Below are 19,481 nucleotides of genomic sequence, written 5' to 3'. Positions count from 1 at the left end.
TCCATCGTCGCATTATTCTTCGTATCGGTAAACAGTTCCAATCTGGACAAACCCGACGGCCACGACCTCTGCAGGCCTTACCGGGAACTCTCTGTGCTAAAGATTCCCGGTCTTTGACCTGTTAGGACAATCCGTTTTCTCGGTCCCTGGACATCTCCATTATCAATCCCTCTTTGTTGTTGGTTATGAGCACTAAGCCCTTCTGCAACAAAACCAATCGAGTAGGCACCAAAACCGAGCGCAGCCAGAGTCAACACCATGTACTTAACTCTGGTCATGAACCGTTTCAAGAGACCCTCGTCCTGTGTATCACGACTGCCCCTGACCGAGTCTGATGCTGCGGACTTTTCGTCTGGCGCCTGAGGAGGCGACGAGGATGACAACGCATTCGGACGGATGGTTCCAGAGAACACATTCTCCTGCCTTCGCACTCTTGGCTGATTTCCAGGCGGACGAGATACGGGGGCTCTGGGAGCTGCTGGGCCAGGGACCGGGTCCAACTCGGTTGGCAGCTCGTCCAACACTGTGGCAGCTTCTTGATCTGGTCGCCGGGAGGAAATATCAACTCCAGGTGTAGATGTTTTCTCTTTTGCAGCCTGCATCATACTCGAAGTTGTGACGTGTTCTGCTTGCTTCTTCTGGAAAATCAACATGTTATCAGTTCCATTGTACAACGAATATCCTGCTCTCTGCATGGTTTGGAAGTGCTTCAGGAATTCCGGCGCGTTTTTAAGGCGGCCCAAAATCCCGATGACATTGTTGGACTTGGGCAATTCGGTGGTCGGTTGATTCATAGGAGAGAAGTTGATCCTCTCAGCCGCGGTGTCGTACGTAAGAATGAGATAGGGAGAATCGAACTTTTTAATTTTCATGCTTTCGATTGGCGGAGGTTGCTCATCGTTCCACACAGGTGATCCTGAGGGGGTGTGGACCGGTTCCGGAACCGTTTTTGGTTCCTCCTCCTGTTGAGGCTGTGCGATCGTTTGCGTGTCAGCATCGCTGTTTGTGTTCTGTTGAAAAACGCTCTCAGTCGGAGCTTCAACCGCGTCGTCGCCTTTCTGCACTTTAATGTCAATCCTCTTCTTACCAAAGTCGGAGCCTGACAACTGAGGAGCATTCCAAGCAGTAGCGGGTCTCCCGCTTCCAATCCGTCTTATCGTATTCTGAGCTTCGTGTAGTTCTCTTCTCACTTCTTTTGCCCCTTGCATGACGTCGCTCAGCTTGTGAAGAGGCGGCTTCACTTCCTCTGCCTGTTCTTGCACTTCTGCTTGACATGAAGCTTGACGGAAACCCGCAACCTCCTGAGCCTTGACCTCGACATCACGAAGCTCGGCACGGATCTGCTTCGCCTCATCCACCAGGCTCGCGAACTTAGGCTCGAATTTGCCTATATGATTATCAATCACTGGGTTTGTGGTAATCCCTGGTCGGACACTCGCGGTAGAAAGCGGGTGAGGTTTACCAACGTCGCGCTCAGAAGTGCTGGAGGCAGAAGCCACAGTTCTGGCCTCTGGGGAAGATTGTGCTGGCTGCCTGTGTTCAGCATTGATGGGTCCATATTCGCTTTCGTAGACAGCCTGTATATCTGCAGCCAGCTGCGACATCTGGGCCTTTTTCAGTTCCTCGTCCTTCTTCGCGTTCTCTGTCGCCTCACGCAAGTCAGCTGTGCGTTGCAAGGCTTTGCTTTCATCAGCGAGGACTGTGTGTGAAGGTGTGAAAGTCGCCAAATTTTGGGGCTTGATGTTGGACTTGTAAATGGACGGAGTTTTCTGTAGCGATTCGTCTTTAAAGACGAGCTTGTCGGTCAATCCCTTTACGGCATCGTGCCGAACATACTTCTTGTAATTCTCGTTCAAGTTCGTCATGGAGTTCATCGTTTTGGCTACGATTCCATTGGGATACTCCCGGATGTGCTCCCAGACATTATTGAGGGTTTTGGTCAATCTTTTAGTCGGAGTTTCGAGCTTTGGCGTCTTGGGTGAGACGATGCTTTCGTTCGCGGCATCTTGCTGTCGAGCCTCAAAGTCCGTTTCGAGTCTTTCTCTGGCTGTCCTCTTCGAGTCTCCAGCCTCCGTTTTCTCACTTGTTAAAGTCGCCGGTACGTCATTTATTCCGACTTGTTTCTCTATAAAAGGGGTGGACTGCGGCGCTGCAGATATTTGCCGATCAAGAGCAGTCTGCAGCCGTGGTGACTTCCCAGTTTGATCGAGAGCAGTCTTTCTGTTCACTCTTTCGAGGGCCGGCTCAAGCTTGTTCTTGGTTACGCTGATTGCTTCATTGACCGAAGAGCCATGTGAATTTGTGGCATTTGCAGAGTCCTCGTTTCGTTCACGGAAACCTTCTCTAGACAGCCAATCCGAAGCATTGGTCTCGGCTTCTTTGCGAGCTCTTGCTTCGTAGGTAGTTCCTGAGAACAGCGGGAGAGTGTCGTCCGGCTCAGGCGATTCTCGGGGCATCTTAAGAGCAGTGGTATCGCTCGTGACAGTCTCTGACTGTGATTGTTCGCTAAGCTCTGTGAAGAGAGCAGTTGTGTCTATGTTGTTACCCTTGGCCCGGGACATCAAGTCCCGGAGTTCCTCTTTCCTCGAGCTGTGGAAGCCTTCTGTTTTTGTACTTGGAGCTGGATGATCATCACTCGGGTTCTTGTCCGAAGCACCATAGCCGTAGACCCTGTGGGATTTATAGGTCTTGACTGGTATATCAACTCCATGTTCCTGGAAGAACAGGCTTTTCAAGAATGGCTGCTTCGAGTGCTCGTCAGACGACGCTTTATCTTCTTTGGGTCGCTGAGGTTGCCTTTCGGGCTCTGGCACTGCTGAGGACTGCACTGGTCCAGGCTCTTCCTTCCGTCCAGGTTCTGCGGAACGCTTCTTTATGGGAACTTTTCTCATGGAGATTGGGTCGTATTCATATTCTTCCTCGCCAACGTCAATAGTCGACTTCCTTACCTCTTGCTTGTCTGGCTCTGTTTCGAAAGAAGACGTTCTCGTTTCTGCTGCCGCATTGGTAGCCACACTTGGAGCAGGGCTTGGCTCTTCAATATTGTGCTCCTTTTTGATCTCCTTGGGGTCGGAAAACCAAGAGAAAGATGTCCATGATGAATTGTTGACTGACGGTGGACTCTGGAGCCGTCTCCCGAACAGAGTTCTGTATGGATCTCGTGCTATAGCACGGTCAACAGCCTCTCGGAAAGCATCAAAGTCTTTGTATATGGTCTGAGCATGATTGTCTTGTTCGTTATCAGGCTCTTTTGGTCCTTGGCTGGATGCCCCTGTAGAAGATAATGGCTTATAGTCGCAATAGCGGTGGGCCCAAAGGCGATGGTGACGCAATGGTCGAACATATGCATCTTCTGACTCCCATAACGCTCTCCTCCGAAGTACTTTGTAGTATCTTGATTTCATAATTTTGTGATGTCTTCTGGCACGCTCTTCAAAGTCCTCTGTGGGGGACCAGGGGCTCCCTGTCTGCCGTCCCCACCACCAGAGTGTTCGCACTTGGACTGCACTGACTCGAGGGGCGCGAGAGACATCGGCTCTTAGACGTAGGACCCTCATATTGGCAGAAAGGGAGTCTGTTCGAAAAGAGGCCATTGATACTCGGGTTGACTCGTCTCGAAGCTCACGGTGTTGCCTGCGTTGAGTAAATAGTGGTTCTGACTGGAGGGGCTGAGATAGCGAGGGCCTGGAGTGAAATCCGGAGAGTGCTGAGGATGTAGGCGAACTCGATGAGGTGGCGGTGTCGCCAGAGAGCAGCTCGGTATCGTTCGTGGTCAGAGGACCAGCAATGGCGGGCCCGAATCCGACCGTATCATGTAGACATGAGGACGCACTTGACGATATGGAGGGCTCTCGGCCTAAGACAAGTGATGGTCTCGACGTCTTTTGTGGTCAAGAAAGTGATGGATGACAATCATAGCAACGCATTGAAGGATGACCAATTGGCTAGGCAGATCTAGCTTGGGTGCATTGGTGCGTAGAGTGAGCATGGGTGACAGAGGAGCACATGGAGGGGTAGTGGACGAGTTAGCGCAGCCAGGCGATAGCGACACGTACAATGCGGGATGCGGAGAAACCGCGTTCCGCCGAGCCACCAGAGCCACTGTGGAGCGGACTGGACTTGCTGACTTGGTAGATCAGCTCTCCCTCTCGCGTCATGACCGTGGCAGATATATCATATGGCTTTGGGGTAATGTGCTGTGTGTGTGCTCAACAATGGCGTATGTCCTATCTTTCGAAATACACCTGCAACACGGCCTCCTCATCGTCCCAAACCATCGCTCTATCCAAATTGACCTAACATCATATTCAGCCCGCAGAACAACCGAATCGCTTCTAAGGTGGAATGAGATCCAAACGGTAGCTCAAGAGGGGGACATAAAATCATATCTTACAACTCGTTCACTCGTCGCCCCTTTTCTTGGTGATGGTGTCCACGACCCTGCCGTAAAATTTGGCTGCGTTGTGTCTTGCAAAAGTGATGTCTTCGGTCAGATAGCTAGGCATTATCTTCATCATCTCTTGATCCCGGTCGCGGTCCAGCAATGGTGTGTACAGGTACTCCGTTTCCTCGAAACTCATACCCTTTGCAATTTCCTGGTCAATAAACAGTCTGAAATGCAACGCTGTCTGATTGTTAGCTTGTGAACAAATGAACCATAGGTCAGACTCACTCCCGTTACGACCAGTCTGGATGCATTCGTATGTGTCACCGTCTTCTGTCTTTTTCACGTTGAGGATAACAAGTCCTGTAAGGTCGCTGTACAGGTCCTCCTTCATTTGTGCTATCTGCACAGCCTGAGCAGCTTCTCCCGGGAGATGACGTTGTGTAGAACTTTTCATCGCGCTGCTAGGAGGTTTCGGGTTATCAACCGACGATGCTCGTGCTGCTACCAGCTTGGCTTGTAGTCCTTTGATCTCGTTTTGAGCATCGGCCAGAGAGGTTGAAAGCTGCAAGGATGTGTCGCGCATTCGTTCCATCTCTGCTTCCTGGTTCTGTACCTGTTTGCGGAGCATGCGTGCCTCGTGCGCTAGAGGGGCTTGCGTGGCCAACTCCTTCCGGAGTGATGCTATTAGGTTATTCGATGCCTGTACACTCGCCTCACACTGCTTGCGGAGCTTCTCCATATTCGCGTTCGCCTCGTGTATGCCCACTTCTTTGAGATTACGGTACTTCAAATCCACGTTCTCGAACTTGCGGGTGATATCTCCTAGCTTGCGCCGGAGGTTAGGATCACCTCGTTCGGTGTCAGACGCACTTCCTGCCCGCCGTCGATAAGGCGGATCCTGCCTCGTTCTCGATGTATCTCTCGCAGTCGCCCTGCCTTTTGGTGCCATAGCAACTTCCGATTCTTCCCCAATCTCTTCGCTCTCCTCGTGAGGTGTTACCACTGCAGAAGATTGAGGTTGAAGAGCCATTTTCGGTTTTGTAGAAGTGCTTATTTTGGCGGAGATCTTTGGAGCTTCCCTCTTCGTGCGAGATGCGGCGTGTTTCGAGCGCACTGCCACGGGTGATACTTCTCCATTCTCTCTCCACACATGTTCATTCTCGGCCGTCTCTGCAGCCTCATGCGCTGTTTTCGCCTTGGTTTTGGCGCGCTTCCCCCTTTTAGCTTTCGGCGCGGTTGATGATATCTGCGCCTCGGAGTCTCTCAGCGTCTCATCGAGGTTACCATTGGAATCTTGGTCGGCTGTGTGATCTTCGACCGCCTTGCGCTTCACGCCAGCAGTTCGTCTCGAAGAGAGGGTTTTGGCGTCTGATGCAGCGCTCTTTTCTGATTTCGACTTTGCTTTTGAGGGCATTGTGACGCGCTGCCTTTTTTGGCCGCGTTTTGTCTGCGTCGCTGTCGCGGTGGTAGTATTGGTCGCGTCGGAGGCAGAAGACAGAATCGAATTTTCGTCGATAAAAGGTACCGCTTCCTCCATGTCGGAGTCGATCAGGTCCGCAATGCCCTTCATATCAATGTACGATCAGTAAACGTCGGCCACGATGGAAGTGCAACAGGGCCGTTTGAGAGGCTGAATAGAATCCGAACAGGAAAGTGATGTAAACAAAGCGGCCCTGGCCACCAGCCACCAGTGGAGTTGGATTTTAGGTTAGCCTCGGAAATCCCACTAGCCACAGTTGAAGTGGCAACTCAACAGGATAGCATCATCACAAGACGAGTCGTCTGGTGTCGTCGCTTTTTCATATTATCAACCTCGAGCATTTCATGTATCTTCCAACTGTATCTTCCGTCGCCCAGAAGTCCTTCCGATGATGTCTCCTGATAGAGGCGATGTCTGGTGGCATCGAGTGCTGCAAGAGCTGGCTATTACAGTCCCGTTGGTATGTTTGCATGTTGGCTCATCCATGGTCCTTGCTAACACATAGCAGATGTTTGGAGGCTACTATATTATTAAGTATGCCCTCGCACAGATAAATCTCGACCCAGAGGCGGAACAGAAAGAGCAAACTCGCTTGCAATCCGCCGCAATATTACGACGACTGGATAATCCGCAACAGAACCAGCTTGCCAAACGATCCCCTGCGGAACGAATACCGAAAGAAAATCTACGTCTGTCTCAATATGAAGAAGTCATCCTACAAGAGCTAGTGTTTCCAGAGGATATACCTGTGTCATTTGACGATATTGGGGGCCTATCAGATATAATAGAGGACCTCAGGGAGTCAGTCATATATCCTTTGATCTTACCCGAACTCTACTCAACGACTTCCTCCCTACTGGCGGCGCCTTCCGGTGTTCTCTTATATGGCCCTCCCGGTTGCGGGAAGACCATGCTGGCCAAGGCTCTTGCGCATGAGAGTGGTGCATGCTTCATCAACCTACATATATCGACTGTTACAAACAAATGGTTCGGCGATTCCAACAAACTGGTCAACGCCGTCTTCTCTCTGGCTCGCAAGCTGCAACCGGTGATTGTCTTCATCGACGAAATTGACGCAGTTCTGGGCACGCGACACAGTGGCGAGCATGAAGCAAGCGGCATGGTCAAGGCCGAGTTTATGACGCTGTGGGATGGGTTAGCTTCGGCCAACACTTCTGGTCAGCCACAACGAATTTTGATTCTTGGAGCCACCAATCGCCTCCACGATATTGACGACGCTATCTTGCGACGCATGCCCAAAAGGTTCCCCATCTCGCTGCCCAATGCCTCTCAGCGCCTCAAGATCTTGAAGATCATCCTTCGAGATACCAAGTTTGACAAGGAAAATCTCGACCTCGAATATTTGTCAAGAGTCATGGCGGGAATGTCAGGAAGCGAGATCAAAGAGGCTTGCCGGGAAGCAGCAATGGTGCCTGTCCGTGAGATGATCCAGCGGCAGAGGGACAGTGGGCAGCGTATGGAGACTATGAAGGCAGGAGATGTCCGAGGTCTTTGTACTGCCGACTTCTTCCTGAAAGCGCGTGCGACCAAGGAGGCTGCTCAGGCCTCAAAAGGAGACAAAGACGATAGGGCATGGAGCACTGAGTCATCATCTCCAATCGCTGACGATGTGGAAGACGCCGCGGAAGAATTGCATCAACCGGATTAACAGTGGTCGGTCTCGGTATTTTCTCGGACGCGACAAACTGCGATGTTGCACTCCCTCGTAACTTGGCGCAGCGCAATAGCATGTCGGACGAAGTCAGGTGCGGGTTGAATGGATAGTTTAGGGCTGGGCTAAAGTGTTATTATTATACCTAGAAGAAATACATACATGAATGGACTAGCTAGCGGCCAGCCATTGGATTGCGCACAGGCACAATAGAAGGAGAACACAACGCGACGAGAGGGCAGATCGAAAATCAACCGGAATGCTCTTCCCATTTTGACTGGTGCATGAAATCAAATCGGCCGAGTTATTACGAGTAAGTGCTTGTAGGAGTCGGTAGCATGATATCGTAGCGCAGCCCCGGAACCCCGCAAAGATCAAGGGACTGGTGGGTTCGGAGTGCGTCTAAAGCGCAACAGGGGGATATGGGGAGGGGGAATGAAGGTGGGTAGGTACATGTACGTCGGCAGCCGTGGCAGCCCTCTTGCAGGGCTTGTAGGCGGGTTGGCTGGACAAATTACGGAGGATCCGGTACGGAGTTACACAGTATTGGGATGGCCATGGGGGGTAGGCGATGCTGCATGGGCACACTAAAAATTTCCCTTGGGCGGACCACTGACCAGCCCTGGCACCCACCACCAGGCGAGTAGTGCGGAAGACGGGCAAGACAACAGGCCCTGGCACTCATGTGCTCTCAGTATCCCAAGAACCACCAGATCGTCTTCTGCAGGAACCCTGTCTCTTCGAGTCCAATTTTTTGAAGCCGACCTTGTCACCGCCTTGTCCATTTTCCTTGCGACCGTCGCCTGTCGTCTGTAATGCACCTCTGCTTTCTAAACAAGCGTAAATTCCTTACTCGCTGCGTTGTGGTCTGAGCCAGCCTGCAGTCATGAGTGATTTGAGCCCGCAGTCCGAATCGCAGGCACCTGCTGCATCAGCTCCATCGCAGGCATCTAGCGACCAGCCCGCCACGAACAGCGCGCCTGCGAGTCAAACACCAGGCCATCCAAGCTTCAGAAGGTATACGATTGTCGCGAGCATTCTGTTTTCATTGACGCAATACGCTAACACGCCTCGCAGACAGCGCGCATCTCGAGCATGTGGTAAGCTCACCTCCTCTTCCTGAAAGTCCTTTTCACCTTGCGACGAGACGTGGATTGCGGTCAGGATGGGATCTGGTTGCTCGCGTAATGGATGGTCTTTGCCTCTCTCGCGAGTTGAAAGAATGTCATAAACGATCCTGCGGACATGGTCAGCTTAATACTTTGGTCCCTCTGGAGATCGCGATAAACCGAGAACCTCGGTCCAAATGTGGTACTCTGTGATCGATCTGGTCGCTGGCAGTTGGAGACTTCCTGAGACACCATCGTGATCCAATGAGCATGTGAATACACGTCGAGGAAAGAGGTTTCCAATATTTGTTGAAGACATCGCTGACGCATTTGCTGTGTAGAAACATGTCATGCCCGCAAAGTACGTTTGCCATGCCACCACCGTACCAAAGGAAGACTGCGAAACTGGATCGAGTTCTAACATTTCCTCTGGATTAGGTACGATGCGACGCAGCGTCTCTCGGGTGAGAACTATCTATCTGCCATCGTCACCGCTGATCGTTGGTCATTGACTGTCTCTAGGGTTCCATGTACAAATTGTGTTGCCTTTTCTATTGAATGCCGGATTCCCGTGCCCAAGCGGAAAAGGGCCAACGCCGCCCGTGCCAAAGATGAGGAGAGGTAAGGTCATTGTCATCACTTGAACCCCCCACGAACCTCGTCTCCTAGTAGCTAGCTACAGTACCCAGCAATACTGACGAGCACTGCAGTGAGGCCGGCGACTCGCAACAGGCGGCGACACCTTCCGAGCCTCGCCCCGCGCGGCCAGCACAACCAAAGCCGACTGTTGGATACAATTCACCCGATGGCATTCCCTCGACACAGATGTCAGAGGCGCAGGCCGCCCAACAAGCTGCCAACAACAGCACCATGGCACAGTTCATGAAGCCCAAATTCGCTCGAGCCCCGATTAAAGAAGCTGGGCGAGTAGCCTATCTTGGAGAGTCATCAAACCTGTCACTCCTTGTCCATGACCGCCATGGCACCACAGATGTTGTTCACTATCCCTTGCCGGAGAACATTAGAGGCGCCCGCGCTCGCCTAACAGAGCCTGACCAGATGGAAATAGAGATCCTTCAGCAGAGGGGTGCATTCCTTCTCCCACCCCGTGCGCTGTGTGACGAGCTGGTGGATGCTTACTTTCGATGGGTTGCTCCTATCGTGCCAGTCATCAATCGAAGCCGCTTTATGAAGAGATATAAGGATACCAAGAACCCGCCATCGTTGTTGCTGCTGCAGGCTATCTTGCTGGCTGGTTCCAGAGTCTGCACCAACCCGCAACTGATGGACGCAACCGGCTCGACCACGCCGGCTGCAATGACTTTCTACAAACGGGCAAAAGCTCTATACGATGCGAATTATGAGGATGATCGCATCACCATTGTCCAGGCTTTGATTCTGATGGGCTGGTACTGGGAGGGCCCCGAAGGTAAGGCATCAGCGGCCACCGAATTTACCGACAACCCTCGATCTAACATTGCGGCAGATGTGACAAAGAATGTCTTTTACTGGACCAGGGTCGCCATTGTGGTTGCCCAGGGGGCGGGAATGCATCGAAGGTACTTGGAAACCGCCCCCCTTATTTCCGGAGCTAACTAATAGTCTTCAACAGTGTGGAAAGTTCTCAACTTAGCAGACAAGATAAGCGTTTGTGGAAGAGAGTATGGTGGTCGCTCTTTACTAGAGATCGATCAGTAGCCGTGGCTCTAGGCCGACCTGTGTCGATCAACACGGACGATTCCGACGTGGAGATGATCACCGAGGAGGATTTTATCGAAGATGAGGGCGATCCGAACAATGACTACCAGGCCGACCCGGTGCACATTCAGTTCTTCTTGCAATATGTCAAGCTCTGCGAGATCATGGGACTTGTGCTGTCTCAGCAATACTCGGTCGCCTCAAAAGCTCGACGGACCAACGCGATCGACCTGACTCACAGCGATATGGCTCTTGCAGACTGGCTGCAAAACTGCCCTCGTGAAGTATATTGGGAACGCTCACGCCATCATTTCTGGTCTGCGCTTCTGCACTCCAACTACTAGTAGGTGTGTCGCATCCGCAACTTGGATCATACGCTGATGATTTCTCAGTACCACTCTGTGCTTGCTGCACCGAGCCCACATGCCGCCAGCCACTGCAAAACCCCATGACTATGAAAATGTCGACATGGCTTATCCTTCGAGGACAATTGCTTTCCAGGCTGCTGGAATGATCACTTCAATCATGGAAAACCTTCTTGCTCACGACCAAGTCAAATACACGCCTGCTTTTATGTAAGTTGGTGATCTTAGACATTAGTACGCTCGCTAAAGCTTGTTGCAGTGTGTACAGTCTGTTCTCTGCGCTCATTATGCACGTCTACCAAATGCGTTCTTCAGTGCCGTCAGTGGTAGCTGCAAGTCAGGAGCGCATCAATGTGTGCATGAACGCCTTAAAAGAGGTGTCGAAGGTCTGGCTAGTTGCCAAAATGGTTCACACCTTGTTTGAGTCCATTCTCGGTAACAAAGTGCTGGAGGAGAGGCTCCAAAAGGCCACCGGGAAGAAGGCTCAAAGAGCCAAAGTCAACCAACGGGATCAAGGTCAAAACCACGCCAACGGCAATTCAAATGGCATCGGAAGTGCCACCCCTGCACCCGCACCGCCGCCGGTGCCGCCGGCAAATCCAGCCAAACGCAAGTTCGACGATATCGACCTCGCCTTCAACGTTGGACCGCCTGCCCCTCAAATGTCCTACGAGCGTTCGCGGCCTCAAACCCCTGCCGTCACGCCTTCTCGCGATATACCACAACAACCACAGCACAACTTCTTGGCCTCGCCTCCGCTGCAAAATGAACAGTACTTACCACCATCCAGGTCTCGAGGGGCGTCACGCTTGCCGTCAAGAGGCCCTACGCGGGCCAACTCTCCATTCAACGGATATTCGATCCCTGCCACACCGCCGGATCTGTTCCTAGTCACCAGAGATTCACCAAACATCTCGCAACAGCTGTGGGAGAATTTCCAGCCAGATCAGCTATTTCCTGACGGCACAATTGGAGATGTGATTGGTCTGAGCACAAGCCCCATTCTCAACCATGCGGTGGATCCTCAACTACAGCAACTACAGGGACAACAGACCGGGATGAGCACAGGCGGACAGTCTATGCCTCATATAGATATATCAGGGCAGGGACAGCAGCAGAGTCAAGTATGGCCTCCAGGAATGCAAGGAATGATGGGTGCAGGCATGGAATTGCATGACAGTGACGGGTGGTCGACTAGTTCACTCGGGAATGCGCCAGTCGCCCCTACAACGCTCAACGTTGAAGACTGGTTCCAGTTTTTTGGGATCAATGGTGAAGTGGCAGGCATGAACATGGACGGAACCTAGCGTGTCAGCTCAGAGTTGGTACAGTGCAAGACACAATGCACGCACGCCGTTTCGGACACGTGATTGCCAGGACATCTCTGCCTGGAAAAAGCCGGAGTTCAGGACATATTTCCGCCTCGAATATTGAGGGGCTTGATGAATGGAAGGGTGGACATTGAACGGTGCTATAACCATGTACAGCCATGTAGATTCAAGACGAAATGACGGGCGTGTGCGAATGTGATGATACAAAGTCTTGCACACCTTATGGGAGTATTCTCAGTAGGAAAAAATGGAGTCTGGAGTTGTTAAGAATCGAAGGTCTAGAACCAGGAAGATTTGGAGACTTTCAGGCTGGTGAGGCTTCTGATCTCCCCGGGAACCTTCGACACAGACCACTCAGCCATGCGTTCGTTGAAAACAGAGAGACTTTCCTTTTCATCTGAGCCCCATTCAGCTCGCATGCTAGAGTCCATGCTATTATTCGCTCGCTTCGAACTTCTCGCAAGAGGCTTAGTTTGCCCAGTTGCGCGGATTCAGATGATTGGCGCAGTCTGACTGGTTGTGTGGTTTTTGACCTGAGTTGAATGGAAAGTTACTGGACGTGTGAGTGCTTGGCCCTTTGACTGATTGGGTTCAACTCACCTTTTTTGAGAAGTGAGTTGAGCGTTTTATTGGCAGCCTTGATGCCTGGGCTGACATTTTACAGGTACCTTGTACTTGTTAGGCTTTCTGTGCGTTACATCCCACCCGAAGAAGCCAAAAACACAGCCCACTGGTGTTGTTGTGTGACAGCCTCCTACGCAATATCCCGACGAGCAGGTGCTCTGTACCTACCCACACACCTATGGTAGCATGAACCATGGCCCCCTGCCCCCCTCCCCGCGGAATTCTAATCGAGTACCCCCCCTCTCGCATCTTTTCTTTTTCCACCCACCTGACGAGGAATGACGAACGCGTACCTTTCCAAGGAAACAGCCGCAACGGTATGGCGCAGTCTGCGCGTATTAGCCTGAATAATAGTGTAATGCGACTGGATCAGGCAACTCTACGAACGAGGTGGAGAACAAGAACACACAGTGTTAGTGACAAGTTCTGGGTCTCGGGTCTAGGCCCTTGAGGGCCGTTTTCATCATCATCGTCATGGGTGATTTTGAATTTCTGATGCGACATCTCTCATACATACATAGATCCAATACTACTACAACACCAAAATAACGGTGCGGAGGGTTGGATGTTTCTATAGAAAGAAACATGGGGTGGAAAGTCACTCGTTGTGATGGGGGAGAGTGTGTGGATACTGAGCATGTTCTGTGAGTAAAGTGAGTTGGTATGAAGAAGCCCTCTTGTCTATATAGACCTGTTGGTGTATCGAGACATTCAGCAACACAAGAGATCATCCAGCTTTATCAATCAAGAGACACAGAAGAACAACACTTCATCAGGACACATACTTGGAAAGTACGCAAAACACTCGCACTCAAACACGCACATATACTTTTCACAAACTTCCAACCTTCACACTTATTTGCCCTTTCTTGACTTGACAAAATCCATCACAATGTCAGCAGCGGTCCTCTCCATGTCCATTGCACCCGTCATCGTCTCAAGCACGACGGGAACCACGATGCAAGCCCTCGATAATCTCGCGGGTCAACCCTCCGGCATGGCCACCATGATGGCAGCGCACTCCGACCAGAAGACCGCAAGCAAGAAGAGGCATTGGTGGTCACGATTCCGACGGGGCAGACCGTGCCGCGAGATGAAGACACTGGACACGGCGCACCCGAGCCGCAGCTCAAGCTGTGGTCCGACACCACTCAACGATGATATGTTCCCCAGGAGGATTCACACCAACACTTCTTCTCAATCCGCGCCTTCGCTGCGCATGCACCGGACCCGGGACAGCTTCGGCGACGAGGATAATACCATGACGAAGCCGCCCGTCGAGATCACCATCACCGGTCCGGACTCGACCCTGGCTTCCAGAATGGAGTCTTCCTCGCGAGAAAGCAGCAGCAGCAGCAACAGCGTCACCTCGGACATCACGCGCAGCAGCACAACCGACAGTGTCTGCTCGAGCATGTCGTCGATATTCGAGAGCAGAGGCCGCACCTCTTCCGGGCGAGGCAAACGGCAAGAAGCTCTGGGCACCAAGGCCATGACGAAGGAACAGAGCAAGTTGGCAAAGTATCGCGCACGACAGGATCTCTATCAAGATCGCTCGCTCGATACCCTGCTCTTGGCCAACGCTTTCATCGTCATGTAAATATTGGATACATGGTCGCGTTACCTGTTCTTTGTTGATCACCTATCTATCGTCAGTCGGGAGTATGGAAATAGCAAAGCATGGACGAGGCGTTTGGGTGTCTGATCTCTCCTCGCATACAGGTATAGGCATACAGGACAATAAATTCATCCCAGCGAGGGATTTTATGACTTACCCGGACCGTTTTTCTCCAAATATTCCTTATGGTTGCTGGTCTTGCCGTGATCTGTGCTATCTCTTTCCTTTGAGGAAACGTGGACCGGATCTCATCATTTTCATGTTTCACGTCCTCAGCACCTTCGGTATTGTCGCTGCACTGCATCTGGCAAAGGCGTCCACCATGCCCTCCATACCGGGCCATTGCTCTTTGCACCAGGAAAGTAGTACCAGGCAGTCGTTGGACAGACCAAGCAGGTCAGAGAAGTCGAGCTTCGGCTCTCCATTGCTCCCCATCTCCACATCCCGGTGTGCTTCGGGAGTGAGAGGGGAGGGCGTTCGGATCTCGACAACCGCAGCAGCGGGCTCGAGAGAGAGAAGAGCGTAGGATATGAGTGTCATACCTGCCTGGAAGATCGAGTACGCGACGAGGAAAGTGATGGGGAAGATGGAAACCGGGGACTTGGATGTCGTCGTCGAGCGAATAATGAGGGTGTACAGCCTCAGCAAAATCTTCGAGGAGTGGTAGGGTTCCGAACCGATGATAATCGGGGGGTTCGACCGGGTCAAGCTCTGTTGTGATGCATCGTTGTTCCACCGAACGGCGCCCAGCGCCTCAAGAAGATGGCGCTGGAAGAGGAAGAGAACCGACGAGTGATACATGATGTCGCGTGTGACCTCGCTCACCCCTGCGACATTCTGGCCGTCGTTGATGTAGGGTCTTGGGCTGTGACTCTGGTACCATTGTCGCAACGCGGCGTGTTGCTCGAGGAACCAGCTCGGCTGTGGAAGCGGGCTGCTGGCCGAAAGGTATATCTCCGTGTATATCTCTGATCGAAGGAACATTAGATGAAATCCATGAGCCGCCGAGGCCTTTTGTCTCGATTCGTCGTCCAAGAGCGTCGGGTCTGTGAGTACGGTCGGATACTCTGTGGTGATGATAGAAGTGGGCAGATCTGACGGTCGACCGAAACATTGCCCTACCAACCGTTCGATGGAGTAGAGGCTCCAGAACGCTGTTCGCCTCCAGGTCTTTTCATCTTCGCTCTCCAATGCTGAGTGACCCTGCTCGGTGTGGTAGCCCAGCTGTATGCTCAAGCGGCAGGCAAAGTCGAGAATCTTCCAGATATTGCCTTTGCGGGGGTTAAAGAGACAGTAAATCACGAGGAGGAGGAGCGCTTCGAGGGACTGCAGTGACACCTCGGCCGTGACTTCTTCAACATACCTCACTGCCTGCGCATAGAACTGATTGCCGTACGCCACGAGGCTGGGACTGTGCCGTGCCTTGGCGGCGCAGGAGATGGAGCACATCATGGCGATACGGAAACATTGGTATTTTTCGGTCCGCTGCACCTTCTCTGCGTCGAACTCCAGGGCTCCGCTCGTGGCCAGGAATCGATCAATGTCCTTTTCGAGGTGAGTTCCGACGATGCACGGATGGATCACATTGATGGACGCCATGTAGTCCGTGATAAGGGACTGGACAAAGTCCCTTCCCGTATCAAAGACGGCTGTGGGGGCCACGGCATCCAAGTCTCGATCATGGCCGTCTTGTGGCGAAAGCAGAGGCTCCAACGGGTCCGAAGGCGTGAAGAGCTTCTTGTCGGAGGCCAACGCGAGAACCTCAACTGCGAGCGCAAATACCGAACTTGAACCGTAGAACCGGGACGTCAAGCCATTGACGCTGGGGACGGGAAAATGGTTGTTGAAGTCTCCCCCGAGGTCAGTATCGGCTATTGATTCTGCGAGGGACGGAGAGGCTCTTGGCACTTGATGCGCCTCCAAGCCACCTGGAACGGTCTCGGAAAGGTCTTGTCGGCCTGCATCGGCCCCTTGTGTGACGGTGGCGTATTTTGCCTTGAGGCTGTCCAGGCGTGTGACGAGAGACTGGATATACCTAACTCAAGTCAGAGACAGGGCCAATCATTCACTGTGCCAGAGTCAGAGTCACGTACTTCCGTGACAACGTCTGCTGTAGTGCGTGATCGAAAATGGTACAGTCGACGTCTGCACTCTGGCAAAGACGACAGGCCGGCATTTGGGGGTCACATCTCTTCCTCAGCCGCCGACACCGTTGACAAGACGGCAGCGACTGCAGCGCGTAGTCTAGTTCCTCCATGAGTCTGTAGCGGTTCTCGCCCGGACAAAAGTCTGCTCATCTCCGTGATAGAAGTTGTCCGTATATTTGCATGAGTAATGAACAAAGATACTCTCATCCGTACTCATACCAGAGTGTCTTGGTTATCAAGTTATCAAGATATCAGACTGATTGGGACTAGCCCACCCCACCAGGCTCTCCGGGCCGGCAGTCACGTGTAAAGACACTAATACGGAATAAGAAACGTTGCCGACTACAGGTTTCTTGGCTCTTTTGTCCCCTTTGATTCTCTCGCTGCGTTTTTCCTCCGCTCTCAATGCCGTTCGCAATTCTTCCCCGTCGACAACAGCAATATACTTTGCTTCTACCAACTCTATCCTGTCGAAGCTCAGCGCCAGTGTCGCTCTTGGTATATAAAGACATGTAGGAGAACCGCGCCGGGACCATGGGAGAACAAGCACTCTTTGACCTGCCAAGCTTTCGCGAATGTCCTAGATCGGTGCTTATCACCAATACTCCTTTATCTACCCCATCTCGGTTGGCAGGCGAGCTAAAAGATAAGTCCATGGGAGCCCTTCGATGTTTCATTGGTGTAAGGGATGGTGAGCGCGTCTAGGGGAAACCCAGTCGCCCGTCCCTTTTTGACTGAATGCATAACCATGACTACTGTCTAACAATCTGCACGGTAGGCCCATGGTGCCAAATCTGTCGACCGACATTGAAGGAGTCGCGCTTCAAGCACAGACGGTCTGGGTGGTCGGGGAGTTGCTCAGTAGTGCAGAAGAATCCTAGAACAAGACTTCCTCCAGCCTCCGCACCGTGGTTGCTTCGGACATTCACGACCTATCCCCAGATAAGCTACAAAACAACACTCTCAGTTATTTTCTTTGCAGAGTTACCACTTCTATATTACAAGTCCAGGGCATGGCCATTCTACAGGTCTCCTTCTCGGAAGAGGCTCTTGCTGTTTGCGATTCCTGCTCAGTTTTCATCTCGTGATAACTTGGTGATAGCTATGTCCTCGGTGAAGATGGATGCCACGGGGTCCTCGACGCCGATCGCGGATGAAGAGAAATTGTCCATGCAGGCGGACCAACACCCTGCCGAGTCATCATTTGCAGAGCTGGGGACGGTGGACGCCGTTGGAAATGACGGCCCGAAAACGTCGTGGCAGAAGTTCACGAACTGGATGGAAACTCGCGCCCGCGTGGAAGCTCGCGGCATCGAACGCGTGCCGGAGTCCGGTCGTCAACGCAAGGCTACGATGAGGGACTTCTTCCAAATCGGCATCGTCTGGTTTTCGGCCAACTGTACTGCCAACAATATGACAGTCGGGGTTCTTGGGCCGATCGAGTTCGACCTGGGCCTGAAGGACGCGATGCTGTAAGCTTTGGCACTTTGGGGGTCAAGACACGTGCACGCGCTAACTGTGAGACCAGTATCTGCGCCTTTGGAAACATATTTGGTGCCATGTGTACCGCATATATTGGTACATTCGGACCAATGTCTGGTAATCGAACTTTAGTATGCCTCCCTCCTTCAACTTCCTCCTTCAAACTTGATCTTATATAACGTTGGAACTAATATGGACACCAGGTCAACGCACGCTACACAATGGGATGGTACCCATCTCGACTGGCCGCTCTCTTCAATGTTGTCGTCCAGATCGGGTGGGGTCTGGTTGACTGTCTGGTCGCTGGCTTAATCCTGTCCGCTGTCAATGGCGGAGGCATGACTGTCATTGTCGGCGTTATCGTTGCAGCACTGGGAACCTGGCTCATCATCACATTCGGCATTCAATGGTTCCACATTTATGAGAGGTTTGTGGAGAGCAATTTCGACAAGTCCCGGGTGTGTATGCTGACGGTGTCTCAGATATGCCTGGCTCCCACAAGTCTGTATCCTATTCATCATGGTCGGAACGGCTGGCCCGCTGTTCGACACCAGCTCGGCTAGCGCAGGCGAAGGGTCTGTCCTTTCCGGCCACCAGTTGACTTACTTCTTCCTCAGCGCCTCCGGTGCCCTCGGCTGGTCCGCGTGTGCGTGTGATTTCTTCGTCTACTTTCCCCCGAAGACTTCACGCTGGCAAATCTTCCTTTGGACGACTGTGGGTCTCGCTTTGGGCAAGATGTTCCCCGAGTTGATCGGTATCGGCCTTGGGAGTGGCCTAACCAAGAACCCAGCATGGAAAGCTGCCTTCGCGAAGTCCGCTGGCGCTTTGTATGTCGAAGGCCTCGCGCCATTGAACCAGTTCGGCAAATTCTGCGCAGTCCTTCTGGCTTTGGGCATCGTCGCCAACAACGTCGCAGGAATCTACGCCGGTGCCCTGTCATTCCAGCTGCTTGACCCGCGATTTGCTCGCTTACCCCGTGTTTTCTGGTGTACCGTATCCACCATCATCTTCACTGTGACCGCCATCGCGGGTCGCGCCCACTTGCTTCAGATCTTCATCAACTTCCTCTCCCTGATCGGGTACTGGACCATCATCTGGATCACCATGACACTGGAAGAGGAACTGCTTTTCCGCAGGAAACGCGGCTGGTACGACTGGAGTGCCTGGAACACTCGCGAGCTTCTCCCAATTGGGCTTGCCGCATTTACAACTTTCGTGATCGGATGGGTTGGGGCTGTCCTGTGCATGGACCAAGACTATTACACGGGCCCGATCGCGTCCTTGATCGGAGATGGTGCCGATGTAAGTCTCCTGTCCACACCTTTCTGCGAGTGTTGATTCTCCTGTCTGATTTCAGCATCGTGACTAACTCTTATTCTCTAGATCGGCCTTCCTGTAGCTGCATCATGGACAGCTGTCACTTACCCTGGTTTGAGATACCTAGAACTGAAGTACATTGGGCGCTAAGTCTTTGAACATGGGTCGTGAGGGATTTTCTGCTGAGGGAAACGTGGCAGGGGTTCTTGGACAGTAACAAGAGACCGAGAGTATGTTTGATATCTTTTCAG

The 19,481-nt window shown here is 52.3% G+C and overlaps 7 protein-coding genes across 7 annotated transcripts; 4 read left to right on the top strand and 3 right to left on the bottom strand.

The window, feature by feature from the left end:
• Positions 1-77: 77 nt before the first annotated feature.
• On the bottom strand, positions 78-3,557 carry Z517_04172 (uncharacterized protein; the record flags this gene model as incomplete). The annotated part of the gene is made up of 1 exon (XM_013429503.1): positions 78-3,557. One exon carries the CDS (start codon positions 3,555-3,557, stop codon positions 78-80), a length of 3,480 nt encoding a protein of 1,159 aa, XP_013284957.1.
• An 843-nt stretch (positions 3,558-4,400) lies between these two features.
• On the bottom strand, positions 4,401-5,957 carry Z517_04171 (uncharacterized protein; the record flags this gene model as incomplete). Its single annotated transcript, XM_013429502.1, has 2 exons — positions 4,401-4,624; positions 4,673-5,957. The coding sequence occupies 2 exons, from the start codon at positions 5,955-5,957 to the stop codon at positions 4,401-4,403; spliced, it is 1,509 nt and encodes a 502-aa protein (XP_013284956.1).
• Positions 5,958-6,258: 301 nt separating this feature from the next.
• On the top strand, positions 6,259-7,536 carry Z517_04170 (uncharacterized protein; the record flags this gene model as incomplete). The annotated part of the gene is made up of 2 exons (XM_013429501.1): positions 6,259-6,327; positions 6,376-7,536. The coding sequence occupies 2 exons, from the start codon at positions 6,259-6,261 to the stop codon at positions 7,534-7,536; spliced, it is 1,230 nt and encodes a 409-aa protein (XP_013284955.1).
• Positions 7,537-8,425: 889 nt separating this feature from the next.
• Z517_04169 (uncharacterized protein) lies at positions 8,426-12,018 on the top strand (the record flags this gene model as incomplete). Its single annotated transcript, XM_013429500.1, has 9 exons — positions 8,426-8,556; positions 8,621-8,639; positions 8,990-9,009; positions 9,087-9,269; positions 9,338-10,077; positions 10,135-10,207; positions 10,261-10,689; positions 10,739-10,921; positions 10,971-12,018. The coding sequence occupies 9 exons, from the start codon at positions 8,426-8,428 to the stop codon at positions 12,016-12,018; spliced, it is 2,826 nt and encodes a 941-aa protein (XP_013284954.1).
• Positions 12,019-13,558: 1,540 nt separating this feature from the next.
• On the top strand, positions 13,559-14,266 carry Z517_04168 (uncharacterized protein; the record flags this gene model as incomplete). The annotated part of the gene is made up of 1 exon (XM_013429499.1): positions 13,559-14,266. The coding sequence occupies one exon, from the start codon at positions 13,559-13,561 to the stop codon at positions 14,264-14,266; it is 708 nt and encodes a 235-aa protein (XP_013284953.1).
• A 282-nt stretch (positions 14,267-14,548) lies between these two features.
• Z517_04167 (uncharacterized protein) lies at positions 14,549-16,541 on the bottom strand (the record flags this gene model as incomplete). The annotated part of the gene is made up of 2 exons (XM_013429498.1): positions 14,549-16,319; positions 16,378-16,541. 2 exons carry the CDS (start codon positions 16,539-16,541, stop codon positions 14,549-14,551), a joined length of 1,935 nt encoding a protein of 644 aa, XP_013284952.1.
• A 1,009-nt stretch (positions 16,542-17,550) lies between these two features.
• On the top strand, positions 17,551-19,380 carry Z517_04166 (uncharacterized protein; the record flags this gene model as incomplete). The annotated part of the gene is made up of 5 exons (XM_013429497.1): positions 17,551-17,903; positions 17,960-18,044; positions 18,117-18,340; positions 18,396-19,215; positions 19,297-19,380. 5 exons carry the CDS (start codon positions 17,551-17,553, stop codon positions 19,378-19,380), a joined length of 1,566 nt encoding a protein of 521 aa, XP_013284951.1.
• Between the last annotated feature and the right edge of the window lie 101 nt (positions 19,381-19,481).

The sequence above is a fragment of the Fonsecaea pedrosoi genome (genome assembly GCF_000835455.1).
Source record: "Fonsecaea pedrosoi CBS 271.37 unplaced genomic scaffold supercont1.3, whole genome shotgun sequence".
Classification (NCBI taxonomy): domain Eukaryota; kingdom Fungi; phylum Ascomycota; class Eurotiomycetes; order Chaetothyriales; family Herpotrichiellaceae; genus Fonsecaea; species Fonsecaea pedrosoi.
This window is presented reverse-complemented; position numbering and strand designations above follow the sequence as displayed.